Raw genomic sequence first — 17,451 nt, 5'->3', positions numbered from 1 at the left:
GCTGTTCATGTATAACTTGGTTTGAATAAATATAAGATAATAAAAATGTCAAAACAAAAGCTAAATGGAAGAAGTTCAGGATTTATTTCGTTATTTCATTTAAAAACTTGTACTTTTGTAGTAATGGCAGTCAACACAGTTTTGAAATTAACCTGGAGATATGGTATGTGTTTGTCTTGTTTTATTTACAACTTATTTTATTTGTTGTTTTTAAACGTGTATTCAAAAACAAACCAAGCAAAATACGAAATTTGATATTGATCAAGTGTTGAATTAATAGTTGTAATTGTATAGGTTAATAACATTTAAATTATGTGTCAATATCATATTCATGTTATTATCAAAATATGCTATGACGTAACGTCAAAAAGTCCGTCCATCCAGAAAATTGCGCATGTGATGTACATGTTTTCTTAATAAAATTTTAATTTTTTAACATAGCGTCATGATAATTATATCAAACGAATCAGCTGAAAAATGCGCATTTCACAATATATAATACAAAAAACAGAGATACCGACATTTAAGGATAACCTATGTTTAAGTGATTATAAAAGCTATATTATTTTTTTCCATATTAATTATAATGGTATCCTAGTAGAGAGGCCCTCTAAGGTTTGTAAAACATGCAACAATAATGTTTTACAATATCAAATTAGCACTCTTGTTAGCGTCCAAAGTTGGTAAAGTTTTTTGATTTCTAATGCCTAATTATGTTTTGCGAAAAATTCGGAAAAGATAAAAGTAATTATAAAAGCAATATGTTCTACCGACTTGAATTAAAATAATATCGTTGTGAAGGAAAATTTATGACGTTCCTAAAATATGCAAAAGTATTTTTTCAATATCAGATGTGCGCTGTAGGTTGGTATAAGTTGTTTGATTTCCCTACCAAATCATGACATTTTCTGTTTTAAAGGTACAGTTTTAAAGCGTAAAATTGTTTCCGGTAACCCGACCCTACGTTGTTTTTTTCTTGCCGACCCTAAAATTTAGTTTGGAGTATTTAAAGTCGATTTTCGCGCAACACGCTTTTCTTTCGACATTATCACTTTACATGCATATAATAGGGATATAAGGCATCCGGATAAAAACCCTCCCGTCAATTTCATAGGGGCGGACATAAGCTCTCCCGTCTTTTACTCGGAAATTTAAATATCGCTTACCGTTAAACTGAAATAATGACCCTTGGATTATTTGTTCAATATACTTAGTATAAGAATAATTTCTTGTGAATGCATCTCCTCTTATAATTTCAATGGATTTTCATTTATACTCATGGACATTCTTCAGGGCGACATGCAGTTCTACGTTAATGCCGGAAGTTATATATTGCCTATTATTTAGGAAGTTCTGGCCCTTGCAATATTTGCCTCTATTAACCTCAATTGTACAGGAATCTGTCGGACTCTACCTAATTCCCCCCATACAGAGGCTATATACTTATGTGTAAAGCTAATGCATGCTAACAATTCACTGTCTCAGTAAAACCAGCGGATTTCCGGCGTAATGAGCAGACGATTAAAGTCGGCGACATCGTCATAGTGCACGATGAAGGTCCACGGTCACGATGGAAATTTGCAAGGGTCGAGGCACTCATCCAAGGCAACGACGGACGAGTACGAGCCGCAAACATTCGGACTGACGGGGGAATTACGAATCGCCCAATTACCAAACTATATCCATTGGAGGTAGGAGACGAAACAGTGTCATAAATTGACTGATGAATGTTGTAGCGAAAGACAATAATCGCGCTAAGAACGTTTTGTTTAAAATGCATTTTCGTCCCTGATTTAATATTAATGTTGAATTTATACAATTATTTGTTTAATGCTTCGATATTTCAAGTGCATATTGTGGTATTTCTATGTGTTTATTCACATTTTGCGGCCCCGAGTATGTTGGGAATTTGTACATGTTACGACGATTTCGCGCCATTGCGCGGAACGTCACGTGACGTTAACGTCTTATCTGTGCAAACGTTGTTTTGATACATTGAGATTTGAAATAGATTCAGAACTGGACACAACGCTTTCTTCCTTTTATACGATCACAATACAGTATCCAATAGTATGCAAACGTCGAACCATTTCATTTCTATATCCTGTGTGTATGCTTGTATTCTTCAGTTCCAGATAAAACAACGAACTATAAATTACAGGAAATGTATTTGTACACAATAAATGACAGGAAATATATGTTATAAATGAATGACAGGACATATATTGTTATCCAGACATGAAACATTTTTCATACATATTCGCATTTTAAAATCGCAATGAGGGGTCATATTCCAGAAAAATTAGAAAGGTAATTGTTCATTTATTTGCACAATTGTTATTTATGAAAAAAAAAGAAGTTACACATTCAAAAACTAATTTATTTTATACAAAATTAAACCCAGCCGTATAACACTTCTAAGAAAAATATATTGAAAATCGTTTTGTTTATAGATGCTAATTAAGCACAATAAATAAATATATTGATAATGCTTTCCATAAATATTTTGAAAATGTGCCTATATATAACATAGAGTATAAAATATGTTCTAAAGCATAAAGAGCCCATTAGAGTTGCCTGCAAACCTCCTGAAGTAGAATCCCACAGGAAGCAAATTGTCACACTCATCTCTTTTCCTATGTTATAATTATTTTAGTATTTAAATTACTCCATATATTATAGTAAGGTTAGTAAAATCTTTTTGATTATTACAAACATCTATGAACAAAGGCTCTTTTTATTAAAATATTTTCCCTAGCATTGAAATATCATTTTTAACAAATTTCACAACTAAATTTTGCAGCGACAGAGCTCAATTATTATTAACATAATATAACCACTATTCACTACAGTGTTACTGGATTAAAAAAAATCAGATGTAGTTTTAAACTAATCAAATTTGGAATGGAAGTGAAACTATTAATAATGTTAACCTCAATAAATTTATGAAATATGATCCCTTGTATTCAAATTATTTAACAATAATAAGAATATACAATAATTAATTCAACTCCAAATACTACGAGTACAACCATTCATAGAAAAGGTTGGCATGAATTATGTTGAAGCATGTACTTCAAGGTGTGATTTTAGAACCACCACAGTGGAGGAAACCACCATACCCTATTATAATATTCACTTAAACTCTTAATTTTTTAAATAGATCCAGAAAACTTAAGCAGTATTAGTAAAACAAGCCTCGCATTGAAAGGGAGGTAATAAGTTGTAATTATAAGACACCAGACCTGTTTACCACCATGTCATACTTATGTAAAAAAAATTACTAGTACTTAAATACATGCTTCACAAATAAATGTTTTCCGTTTAAATTTGGTAAAATCACTTTCAGGTTGTCCTTCAATGACTAATAAGTCAGGTTCCAGAATGATTCCACTTATTTGACATATTTCTCCATGAACTTTCTGTGGAACTCAGATCTGAGCGTGTCATTTATAAACAGTGATTTACTCTCCCCTCCTTTGGCACAGTTCTTGAACACCACATCATCGTCCCATCTGCAATACAGAATACCTTGTTCATCGTACAACAATGTGATTCATTTTATATAGAATTATATATAATGTTAAATTAAACTAAATATGGGTGTATGCTGTATTTTATTAATTTATGAATTGTTATTTTTAAATTTTAAGTTATATTTTCAAGACTCTTTGAATTAGGAATTAGTTACACACAAAAATCAACAATAATTAGACTCCTTTTGCTCATTGCAGCAATTGCTTTCGCCCAACTGGGAAAAGTACAGGTGCCAGCCCAATTGGGAAATAATAAGCGCGAAAAACCCTGAAATTGGGAAAATTGGTGTATTTGATTTTTTGCTCCAAAATAAATTGATAACCAAGTGTTGTCAATATTATATTAACTTATGTTCAAGCCATAGAGCTACATAGGGAAACTAAATCTTGCATTTCATATGTAGAAAAAAAAATCGGAAACCTTTAATTGGGAAATTTGTAGTTTTCTCTTAATTGGGAAAGTGCCGTTTTCTGGTACTTTATCAAGAAGGAAAAAAAATCACATATAAATCAGCTATACGCCATTAACAAAAATTGTGTCAAGAGAAGAAAGAAATGGCAAAAAGGAGCTGACTGGTTTAAGTTTTGCTGCTAACACTGTGGACCGCCCAAATAGTCCCATTACCTTCGTTTTACTTTGAAGTCAGTCTGTGTTTTGTCCTGGTTGAGGAGGGGGTTTCCCTTGAGGATAATCTCTGTACGGATACGCTCATCTTCAACTTTCTTCTCGGCGTCCTTAATAGGAAATAATTTCAGTTACATTTACCTGAATAAATGAATTGCTGTCCTTTGACGTTAAACAGACATTTAGATTTGCCTGCCAGAATTAACTTTATGTTAGATATCTTAATAGAGTTTGCCTGCCAGAATTAACTGTATGCTAGATATATTAATAGAGTTTGGAGTTACAAATTAAAATTGAACCTATTTGTTTAACCTATTAATTAAATTATTCACCTCGTCAAATTTTTCAACTTGATATATGACAAGTAATTCAAATAAACACTACAGACATTTAGTGTTGAAATTTGACAATATATCAAGTTATTTCAGGGGCTACATACATATAAATAAGGGTTTTTTATATACTGAGAGTGAAAATTACTAAAACAATATGTTTTGTAATAATTCCTTCAAGATTCTAAGACTGATGTGTTCTAAATACCAGAAACATTTCAGATAAACCAACATACAAACCAATGAAAATGTCTTAGGTTATAACTCACTAATTTTGCCTTCTCTCTTTGCCTCTCTTTCTTGATCTTGTTGAGCTCAGCCAGGAGTTCAGCAGTGTCATCCTCATCATCCGAGCTGTCGTCCTCATCCTTGATAAGGAAGAACAAGAGGAAAAATTGTATTCAAATTCAAATACATGACATAGATTTTGTGAAGATAATGTATCATCCAGGCTGTCAAGAACAAGAATTCTTGAAAAAAAAATGCCTGGTTAAAGAATTCTTTATGTGATTCACAACCCTTATAAATTTGACATTATATCTGTGTGTAATGTGGTCAAAGAGCAATGCAAGGATGAAGAAAAAACACTGCACTTTAAGCTGACAGAAATGATTGTAGATACATTTATAAAACATTCATGATGGATCTATACATTAAGAAGAATTTTCCATGCAGGGGCTAGACAAAATATGAACTTTGCCTTTAAAGTACAAAAGTTATACATTAATTTTGTAAGGCAAAATGATGCTACCAACTTTGCACTTTTGGCATTTTAACCAACTAGATACTTTTCTCCAAAGTCTACATTTACAATGTATCCATGTATTATTTTTATCCCATCAATTCCATTATATTCGGCACTGACAATAGCATTATTATATACCATTTATGCTGTCTTTCTTGATTTGACAATGAACAAAAGAAAAGCACAACAGGAAAACATAAAACTCGATATGAAGTCATTTACAGCGCATGTTTGACCTTTTTAGCAGTCATAATATTGGGGTTTATTTTATCAAGATCAAAATGAAATAGAGGATATTTGTTGGATCCGGTGGATTATCGCTTTTAATTCACGAGTGATCATCGAAAATATGTATTTTCTAAGATCACGAGTGAATTAAAATCGATAATGCACCAAATTCAACAAATTTTCTTTTTATTTAATGTATTTTTCACAGTTTATATACATTGTTCCAGAGTTTTACTAAAGAATTTTGCTGGGATAATGACGTCATTTCGTCAAAAAAATGAGGTCATTTCACAGAAACAATGAAAATTATCGATAATTCTCACTGATAATTTTCACTGTTTGAAACAGTGAAATTATCAGTTTAATTCACTGATATTTCTCTTTAAACCACCGGAAAGCATTAAATAAAATAGAATAAAAACATTTTTGTCAAATCATGAGGCATGTATTGACTTAATAAAAACCCCGGATTCATTTAGCGCTTTAATAAAAACTTCAGGATCCAGCAAACCATGTAGGATAATGATTCTGGCAAAATAATTAATATCTCACATATTCTTTACATAAAGAAATCAGATGATAGAATAAAGTGATTGCAAGATTAGAGATTGGTAAGCTTATATCCTTCACACAAAAATATGATTAGGAATTTTTAAGGACTTATTAAATATACTTATTTTTTAAATAATAAAATGAAGTTTGCATAAAAACAATAACCATTTTACAATGTTATGTTGCATTTGGTATGATTTAATTCTTTATTACAATTAAATATGTCTTAAACATGTTGTTCTCTTTCATTTATTATGAACAATTTTTTTGTAATTCCGTAAATAGTATACTTAAGACAGCTAAACAAAAAGTATATCAATGCCATTCAATAACATTACCAGACTGTGCTTTGTTTAAATTGTCATCTGAAGATCCAGAAAACACAATTGAACCTGCTTTAATTTCTCAAAATAGACTTATAAATTATAAGGTTGCCCTTGGTATAATTCTATTCCTTAACATCAACAACCAGTAAATACCTGAAGAAAACTATTTCATTTACAACAATATGCAAAAAACAACAAGGAAACATTTGAAACATGTTCAAATACATACTGGTCTAGTATTGAATAATTAAGATATTAAGAGACAGTCATCTTTTATAATATTTATTATCCCCACACTACGAATTAGAGCGGAGGGATTATGTGCTTATCTCCGCCGTCTGTCCGTCTGTTCATCTTGGCCACTATCTCCTCCTACACTATGAGCACTAGAACCTTGAAACTTAAACACATGGTAGCTATGAGCATATGTGTGACAGTGCACTATTTCTAGTTTTATTTAAGTTGTACCAGGTTTGTGAAACAGCAACAAGGTTGATGGAAATGCATGACAATGCTAACAATCCAGCCAGAGAATCAAAAGGATCAAAACTAATAAATACCTACACTAAAGGTGAAATATAGCACTTACCTCCTCATCATCGTCATCCAGAGGATCATCTGCATCCAGATTTGAGGCTGAGATTTGTTCCAGGCGGGGACGCTTGCTTGAAGAGTCTAAAATGTGCAGTCATGGTATAGTGTACATGTACATGAAATTGTATTCTTATGATTTAATGCATTCTGTGATATCTTTGGGCGTATGCATAACTGCCGATGTAAAAAGATAAAAAACAATTCCAATGACTTTTATATTATTATCAGTGTTCTCAAGAATCACCTGGAGCCAGCAATTTTACCTGTTACATTCAATCTAGATGCCCGCTACTTTTCCCCAAAAATATTAATTGAAATAGTGCGAATACACCCTTTTAACTGCTTAGTCACCGGCTACTTTGAAAATATAATGGCTTCTCAAATGTTTCTGGAGAACCCTGTAATTATGCCATTTCTTCATTATGATATTTTTATTTTTATTTTCTTTTGTAATTTTTGATAGGCTTTCTTTGTGCTCGTGCTTTAATAAAAAAGCTATAATCTGCTTTGTAAACTCAAGAGAAAATACTAGTAACCAGGAATGCATGGAAATACTGGGATTAAAAGTTTCTTGCACATCTACACTTCATGGTGATAGCAGATATCAAGTTTCACTGTACAAGTTTGAAAAATGTGGAAGTTGTTTGCTACACAAACTTGATACATTATATCAGGACAAAAACTGACCAATCAATCTACCATAAGAGTGACTCCAATATCCCCTCGCCACCCTGCAGGTGTATCTCAAGACAGCAAGGTCAACTATTCTTCCACTTTGATAGTATAATGCCTGAACTCTCAATTGAATAACTGTAGTAGAAACAGTGACATGGAGAAGTTGCATGCTTACCTTATCCTAATTTCTTACTACAATTTCTTACTTTTTGTTCTGCTTAATTGCAGGTCAGAGTAATGGAACATGGAAATTAACCCCAATCTACCCCACACAATGACATTCAGCCCATGTGTGAAGTTTCAATTGAAGGACCTGTAGTAGAAACAGTGATATGGAAATATTGCATCTTAACCTTCATCAGAGCAAAACGCTGACACTGGTGCCCCCGACATTTGGGTGAGTAATATAGCCTGAACTATTCAGGAAATAGTCAGCTGATAATGATATCAGAATATGTCATATTTTCTCAAATTACATCATACCTCAGTTTTTACCTAGGCTACATAATGCTTAGCCTCCCAATATCTTTTCCTACCCTGCATTTCCCCCTGCTTCTCATTTTCCCTTACTTATCTCATCTTACCTCTGTTTCTGTCCCCCCTCTTCTCTCTGTTGGCCCTCTCTCTATCTTCCAGCTCTCGTCTAAAGTCACGGTTGCGAACTTCATCTGTGGTTCCTTGACCTTCTTGTCTGCACAAGTTTTGGAAGATCAACATTAAACTTAGTTAATTATAAAGACATAAAATTAACAGACACTTGAATGATATCATACAACATTTAACATGTGTGTAAAAGTGTTTTAATATTTTATATAGTTTTATATCAAAATAAGTATTTCAATCACAAGTGTTAACATTTCCAACAGGTGTTATCACTGCACAATGGTAACAGCTAGCTAACATACACATAAATATTATAGATCAATTAATCAACTAGTATGACCCAGGCTTTCCCAATGATTTTATTAAGGCGCAAGGGCAAAAACTCTTCAGTTCAGCAATTTGATTCCATTGTTCATGTACCTTACACTTATTTCCACATAACTTCAGACCAATCTAAAGCACATAGCGATAATGTTTGAAAATTCAAGCACAGTGGTACCCTTATTTTTGAAAACTACTTGAGATTCTGAAATTTAGGCCAAGTGGTAAATCAAGCATGGTGAAAGGCCTGAGATAACTTATCTGTGCTATCAATTTCACATACATGTATTCACTATTGATTATATATGTACTAACAGTTCCTCAGTACCTGTATTTCAGGCGTGTATGTCCAGGCAGGTCTCTGCTAGAGTACTGTTTAGACAGGGCGCTCAGGTCTCCACTCTCACCTTTACCCTTCCCTCCACGGGCTGGATCAAAAGTCGGGCGAGCTGCTGTAGTCATTGTGCTAGTAAACAAAAACAAATACAATTCATTTTTTGCTGGAAGTAAGTTCTGACATCTTTTGTTTAACTTCAAGTACCAGAAACTGTAAATAACTGTAAACTAGAGCTTTGTCACAGACGTGACGAATACCCCAACATGCCACATTGACACAGAATATTTTGCATGTTGTCTTCACAAAAAAACAGCAAACACCATGCTCAATGTTTAAAACGCACTAAGTGACGCAGTGACCTAGATTTTGAACTGGCACGGCCCATGTTCGAACTTTACCTACACATCATCTAGATACAACTTCTGACCAAATACGATGACGATCGGATGAAAACTACTTGAATTAAAGAGCGGACACCATGCTGAATGTTAAAAAACGCACTAAGTGACCCCGTGATCCTAAGTTTTTGGCCCGGCATGACCCAAGTTCGAACTTGGCCTAGAGATCATCTGGATAAAACTTCTGACCAAGTTTCGTGAAGATTGGATGAAAACTACTTGAATTAGAGAGCGGACAACATGCTGAATGTTTAAAACGCACTTAAGTGACCCCGTGACCTAGTTTTTGACCCATGCAAGGCCCATCTTCGAACTTGGCCTAGACGTTATCTAGATACAACTTCTGACCAAGTTTGGTGAAGATCGGATGAAAACTACTTGAATTAGAGAGCGGACACGGACTGACCGACAGACAGACCGACCGACCCACAGACAAGTTCACTCCTATATACCCCCCTAAACTTCGTTTCTGGGGGTATAATAAGGTACATTACAATTATTGTCTCAATGAATTTTAAAGCCACCTCTGTGATCATTTCATACAAAAAATTAGACTATTAAAAAAAGCTATGGCATTATTGGCATCTGTAGTGGTATTGTTATATTCTTAGAAGTTAAATAATGAGATTTATGTCTGGTTCAATTACAAATAAAGGCTATGTGTACCCCAAATGATTTAGTTTGCCCCATCATGCATTACAACATTCCCATCACAAAAAGTAGTTTACAAGATAAAACTAAAGAGTTCTTTGCATTTTGTGAAGATCAGTTCACACTTTCACACAGTGGTGGATTTAAGCAACACAAAAGGTTCACTTTCCATTTGCTGGCTTTAAGTGTCACGTGCAAAAGTGGTTTGAGTCAAATTACAATGTCAATACCAGTAGGAGTGTATTGTATGCAGTGCTTTCCACAGGATTGTTTATAATGTTTAAGACACCTAGGGCCATCTGTGGTGGGGGGGGGAGGGTATGTGACCCCTCTGTAGTAATTGTTATAATATAAAATAAGTGTATTTATGACGTTATTTTGTGCATCATGACTCTTCAAGAAAAATGCTTTTAAGTCATGGATAACAACATTTATTTAATTATTAACACTTTTTCTCACGCATAAATACGCATAATCCCAACTCGATCGATTCCCAAATGCATCCGTATCAACCTGTCTTTATCAATTACGGCATACTTACTTCTTTTCCATTTGCTTTCCATTGCCAGATTATCCCGTATATTCTATTTTTATAAAAGTATAAAAGTGCTCAAGAATTTCATAAACAAAAACATTTGCCTTTCTTCTTATTTAGCAAATGAATTTTGGCATATGTGACTATTTAAAGATGTGATGAAATAATGTCCTATCCGGACGGGGGTTTTCCAACTGAACACATGTATGTCGCCTGACTTGCTGTTCGTGTATTTATACAATAAATACACCCACACTTTTCCTGTGACGTTGTACATGTCTGCATAGTTTTCGCGCGCTTTTTAATGAGACAAAGAAACAGCAGAAATACATTAAGCACTGTTTATTTGAAGCTAGAATTTGTTCATGTCGTGTTAACATTAAAATTTGGAAGCGTATTTTGGATTACAAATTTAATTATGCCAATCTTAGAATTGGACAAAACATTTAAGATTTGTGTAATGAATTCAACTTTAATTTGTTAAAACGCTTTACAAGTTGAATAAATGATTTAACGTATTATACCCGGTTGCCATCATCAGTCTTCTAAATAACTTGCCATGATTTCATCGCTGAAGTGTTAACCTAGGGACTGATTGTAGTAGGTGACAAAGACAACAAACTGTCACAAAAACACACACTTATGGCAAGTACATCCTCCGTTGTCTGCATAATTTTACTGCAGATAGTGCATGCCTACGAAAGCTGTCGCTCATGCAAAGTTTGCGCTCTCATTGGCCAATATCAATTGTCCAATACAACGCTCTGCCTATAGGCGGACTTAAGTTGGGTAAAGAGAAACATGTAAATGACAGAGAATCATTCAATCAGTTCTTAAAATATTCTGCAAAGTCGATATCGCTTTGATCTTAACAGGGTTTTACATTCATGTCAAATTTTGGTGTCCCTAGGATTCTAGTTAATACTTTTCAGGGGTCCTGTCAATAAAAATGGGCGTCCCAATATAATTAGTGTTATATTAGTATCAATTTTTATTAGTTTAATCTTGCTTGCCAGATAATACCGGTTAAGGTATCGCAACCTCAGTAGCTTTTCTTTCATAGCGACCTAAATATCTCACATTTACGCAAGTAATATCAATTCGAGACTTTGCACCTAGCAGGCGCGATAACACGATTGGTCCATACATCAACAAGCGAGACAACTCATACATCCTTCTAGAAAATTACTGCAGTTGTCTTTCAGAGTTTCTTGTTGATATTATGAGAACCAATATGTAAAAATTATTGTGTGTCCCATGGGACGCAAATTAAAATATGACGGGTCCTGACTGGCATTTTATGTGTACTTGACGCAGAATATCGCGTCTCGTAAAACCCTGTGACTAGTTGCAGTTACCTAAAAAATACACAAATTGGTAAATTACGCCCTGTGGACTCTGATTTCGAAATTTAAGCATCCAGCAAGGGACAATTAAACTGCCTGTGGAAAGCACTGGTGTGTCACTAGCAGGTTTAAGGTTTAGCAAATTGTGATCAGTTATTAGAAACATGTCCTGGGCAGACATTATTTTTCTAAAGCATGTATGTTTTGCATCAATTCTGATTACATTGTACCTACATGTAATGTATGAATTTATTCAAATTAGATTTGTCTTCATCAATTTAAATATATTGTAAAAGAAATATGTTCAAAAAAAAATTCTATTAGTATAACATTACAAAAATAAAAGAAAATTGCTGTTGCTGTTCAAAACTATTGACTTTTTAAACAATATGGATGTGTCTTACTTTTTCAAAAAATCCTGTAAATGGTCTTTATAAGCTTTATCACTAAATGCAGTTGCTTTAGTACAACGTATTACCATACAGGTCAGACCTTTTCCGCCCTATGCCACGAATCGGAATATCGGCCCAATGGAAATCTGGTTGTTTTTTTCCCCAATTGAAAAAAAAATAATCCCAATTAAAGCGGGTATATACGATTTTTTTATATGTGTTCAATTGTAATTATATTGATAAAATATGTTACAATAACACAAAATAGGCAAGAAAAATTATACATTGAAGCCGAATTTCATAAAATGCAGCAAAGACAAATTAGCGCCCCGAGCCGATAGTGACGTACACATTTTCCAACAATAACCGTCTTTGTATTATAAACCGTTAAACTACGAGGGGTGTTCCAGAAGTTCGTGGATTTTCGCTATAACTTATTAGTATGCTGGTATAAGTCAATGAAATTTACATATTATACAAACCAATTATCACGGACTTTATATATAAGCTAAAAATGCATGAATTCCATAAAGCGCGTTTGAAACGCGTTGCCATAGAGACCTCAGTAACGACATGCGGCGCACGCGTGTATTTTATTATAAGTATGAGCGTTGCGCGAATTTAAATTTGGTTTAAATGTCGTTGATAAACAGAATTTACGGCAAATTTCACGTTACAGCGCCTAAGTCCTCCTTACAGCCCGGATTTGGCCCCTATGGACTTCCGCGTCTTTCCGGAAGTTAAATCACAGTTGCGCGGTATTCACTTTGCAAGTAAACAGGAACTTACAGTTGCAGCAAAGCGAATCGTGTCGTCTTTTGACGCTGACTGGTATAGAGACACTTTTGACAAGTGGATTTCCCGACACATAAAGTACATTCGCGTTGGAGGTGATTATGTGGAAAAGATTTGACAGTTGTTAACTTCATAACGTCATTGACGTTGAACAAAAACGTTACACGTGCGTCGGTGTGCGCATTGGGCACATGTTTAAATCTCTGATATATATTTATTGTTTTATGTATTTCCATGATATTTGGAGAGTAGATTTGGAAAGGACGAAATATTCTTAACATGCTATTTGTTTTCCATTTATGTTACCAAATGAAAGTTATAGCGAAATATCCACTAACTTCTGGAACACCCCTCGTAAGTTTAGATGCACATCGTACATGTATGGTATACATGCTGGCGAATTCGGCTGTACAGCCGTTTTCAATTTCAGAATTAAATATCTGGCTTATTTCGCATTTTTCGTCACATGTTCTTCTTAACTTTTATTTTAATTTATATTGAAATATATATATATAAAAAGTGTTTTACACAGTTTATATAAATTCATTAATATTTGACAAAATGGTATATACCCGCTTTAAAAAAAAAACAAAAAACATTTTTGTTAAACCTGTAAATATATAAGTTAACCAGATCCAGTGTAAAAAATAAAAAAATATTGCATTATTAAATTATCTGTTGCCTTGAATTTGTTTAAAAAAAATAAAATATGTTAAATTGATTATTTAAGACTTTTCTTATTTTCCCCAAAATCCGGTGTTTCGATTTTTTTCCCCTCAAAAAAGGCCAGGCCCTGTCCCCTAAATCAGATAGAAAACCCTGCACTTATCACACATGTTTATACTAAATGCAACTGCTTTAGCAAGCTGTCAAGTTGAATTGAGACATTTGATGAAACAAACTGTTTCCTGGGTAGGACCAGTACTTAGTGTCTATATGAGACGTACCATGACGTTGAAAGTCTACAAGACCTACTAGGTAGAACGAGAAATGTACTTCGACGTACAATTTTCACCGACCCTTGAGTGTTGGCCAATCAGAAGACACCTTCATCTGTTGCTTTTAGAGATATTTGACAGTGAACATTATAATTATTATTATTATTTATACCGAATTATGCAACTATTGTCCGCTTACTCATAGATATTGTGCGTATTTATTAAATATTATTATTAATATAATTTATACCAAATTATGCGACTATCGACCGCTTACTCATAGATATTGTGCGTATTTATCGACCTGGCTTGGCGGAATTAACCTCTGACTTATGCAAGTTATGGTTATCACAAAATACGACCAACGAGAGGTTATAATACATAATTGATCCCGTTAATGCTTGGTAACTGTTTGGTTACCGTTTTCTACACAGTAATGCGCTGGACGGTTGTGATACTCCGCCCCGCATGAATAAATACTCACAATATGCTGAATAATTTTAATTTTGAAAAGGTAACAATTGAATCTTCTTCAAATTTGTAATATAATCTATTTCAATGCATTAAATACTTGAAACTTCTATGTATTGTTTTTTTGCCATTCTGATATTTTTATTCATTTTGTCCTCAATTAAAAAAGAGATTTTATACATTTATTATGAATAAATCTGAAGGAAGAGCGGCTCAAGAGACTAGTGTTTTGATTGGCTGTTCAGAAAATGTGTACGTCGAAGTACAAGCATGTATGTTGAAGTACAAATTGTACTTTGACGTACAAATATAAACTTTGAAGTGTATTTTTATTTGTATGTCGACGTACAATTATTGTACTTTGACGTACATTTCTCTTTTAAACTTGTAGGTCTTCTTGACTTTCAACCCAAATGGTACGCCATAGTATGTCTTTAGGGTTATCTAAAAAATGCTCCCACTTAAGGGATCAATAAAGAGACCTCCCAGTGACTAAGCCAGTTAGCAGACACCCCATCCACTATACCACAGACACCGAACAAGCTAAAAATTCCTGTGGCTAGAAAACAAAAAAATTATAAGATGCTAGATCTTTAAGCTTGGAACATGTAACTCGTTTTAAGATTGATTTTTTTTATGCATTACTTAATTATTGAAACAACTATAATATTTTGAACACAATCATGTCCATATATTTATTTAAAATACATGGTTATCAAAAAAACTTAAAAAGCTTTTGCCTGTAAATTAGGCATCACCTATAATCATATTATTTTGTAAAATTTTAATATGTTATCAAAATAGTTGTTATTTACCATATAACGGCTTCTTTGAAATGTAAGAAACACTATGCGATTATTTTTCCCAAATGAGCAAGTTTGCGATAATTTTTTTTCCCAAAATGGGGTTTTTCATGACGCGAAATTCCCAATATTCCAGTGTGGCGTTTTCCCAAAATGGAGCGGAAAAGGCCTGCAGGTACATGTATGTAAAATAAGCTTTACCGCTTTAGTCTGTAAATGAGGCAGCACCAATAATCATATCATTGACAAATCAACTAACTAAAGTAACTTGGTACTGGTTTAATTCAAATGAAAACATAAAATACTTTTTGTCATTACTATTTTAGTAATATAGACAAAGGTTTTATATAAAGTCATAAAATGTAGATAAACTAAAAGAGCAAATTAAAATGTATCCGCAATAAATTATATCCAGGTTCTAATACAGTTGCCAATATTCAAAATTAAAAGAAATGGTACTTGTTCGCGTACCTTTCAAACTGATTATATGTTTATGGTCGTATTTTCTGCAAACCCAAAATGATAAACTGTTGAAATTTATATACACAAAATGAAATATTGAAGATTTTGTAAACAAAAAATGGAAAGAACAACTTACAAAATCAGTGTAGTGTAAGAAACGCGTCATTTACTGCTAGCTCAAGATGGTTACACCGTCAAGATGGTGTCAGTCTAGTTCGCATACTCATCGAATTTTTAACCTTCTCATGCGGGTTAACGTTAGGTCCTGCATTCAAAATATATAAAAAAGTAACTAAAAACCATCCAGATCAAGAACGATATCTAGTCTGTAACTTCTTTGTTTTTTATGGAAACTACTGTTATTTCCTACATTATTGAACCATATACACCCAGAGGCACTTCTAACGCAACACGTTAATGATTATTTCTAATTTCTCAAAAACGGCTCATGATAACAATTTTAAATTTCGCACATTAGTGTTGGTGAATATTTCCTTTTACTTTGCACTATAATCATTAATCAATAACGCGTTAACACGTCTGAACCACGTGGGAGTGTAGTTTCCTCTTGCTGCACGTGCAAATTATACATACGAACAACTTTTCCAGTATTATTTTTTCATCCGGACAATATGATATAACATATTTGATATATTTTGTTAAGAATGTGTGCAATAAGACGATGTCAAACTAGTCGATCATAAAAGCAGCCATGTAGTTGAAAACAAGCGCCTTCTGCATGTGCAACTATATATTACACAAGTATCACATCATACATAATAAACGTTTGCTTTGCGAAAAAAATTACCCACTGAAAAGATTAAATGCATGTTTGCGTCAAGTTGAACATTTATGTAAAGACACGACCTCAAACATTTTTAGTCTACGGAAACTTGAATGGACCTTCTATTTAAAGTATATGAATATTTGGAATATCCCTGAGTTATATACTCTCACGGAGATAAATGTTTCAATGTGTCGTAAGTGCAATGAGTTGACAGAACAATCAGGCATGGATTAAAATATGACATTGAACAATCAGGCATGGATTAAAATATGACATTGAACAATCAGGCATGGATTAAAATATGACATTGAACAATCAGGCATGGATTAAAATATGACATTGAACAATCAGGCATGGATTAATATATGACATTGAACAATCAGGCATGGATTAAAATATGACATTGAACAATCAGGCATGGATTAAAATATGACATTGAACAATCAGGCATGGATTAAAATATGACATTGAACAATCAGGCATGGATTAAAATATGACATTGAACAATCAGGCATGGATTAAAATATGACATTGAACAATCAGGCATGGATTAAAATATGACTTATTCGTTCGTATTCCAACTTTTGATGATATGCGCGGATGAATCATCCTACAATTATGAAAACTATGAGTAATGCGTTTGAAGTGCATTTGAGTGAACTTGTATATTGTTTACAGTCAAAACTGTAAAATAAAACAAGACACAACGTCTTTTAATCATTTAAACTAACAATAATATTAGATTGAGCGTAATCACATGGTGTGTCATGATGGCAGTAAAATAATATAGCTATTATCAATTCCAGGCATATCTCTGTACGGAGGTTGTATTATTAGCATTTCGTCATCGGGAACTTGGCCTTCAATTTTTATCGTTAAAAAGATAAGGCAACAATCGTCCGTAAAGCTCATGTTTATTTTGAGATTTCGTTGTCGTGCTCTCACAAAAGAGGTTCATGTCGTCGCCGCTTTGGCCGTCCTGTATGTACAATGCAGCGC

General features: G+C 33.5%; 1 protein-coding gene across 2 annotated transcripts; it reads right to left on the bottom strand.

Moving 5' to 3' along the window:
- Positions 1 to 2,151: 2,151 nt before the first annotated feature.
- LOC127835309 (spliceosome-associated protein CWC15 homolog) lies at positions 2,152 to 15,941 on the bottom strand. Of its 2 annotated transcripts, none has more exons than XM_052361668.1 (7): positions 15,802 to 15,941; positions 8,866 to 9,003; positions 8,198 to 8,304; positions 6,934 to 7,019; positions 4,763 to 4,861; positions 4,162 to 4,271; positions 2,152 to 3,515 (listed from the first exon to the last, which is right to left on the bottom strand). In XM_052361668.1, exons 2-7 carry the CDS (start codon positions 8,997 to 8,999, stop codon positions 3,395 to 3,397), a joined length of 657 nt encoding a protein of 218 aa, XP_052217628.1. In that variant the 5' UTR covers positions 9,000 to 9,003; positions 15,802 to 15,941; the 3' UTR covers positions 2,152 to 3,394. The 2 variants fall into 2 exon arrangements, with proteins under 2 accessions (XP_052217628.1, XP_052217629.1); XM_052361669.1 differs by having other exon boundaries at positions 15,675 to 15,814.
- Between the last annotated feature and the right edge of the window lie 1,510 nt (positions 15,942 to 17,451).

This window comes from Dreissena polymorpha, chromosome 6 (assembly GCF_020536995.1).
Source record: "Dreissena polymorpha isolate Duluth1 chromosome 6, UMN_Dpol_1.0, whole genome shotgun sequence".
In the NCBI taxonomy this organism is placed as follows: domain Eukaryota; kingdom Metazoa; phylum Mollusca; class Bivalvia; order Myida; family Dreissenidae; genus Dreissena; species Dreissena polymorpha.
This window is presented reverse-complemented; position numbering and strand designations above follow the sequence as displayed.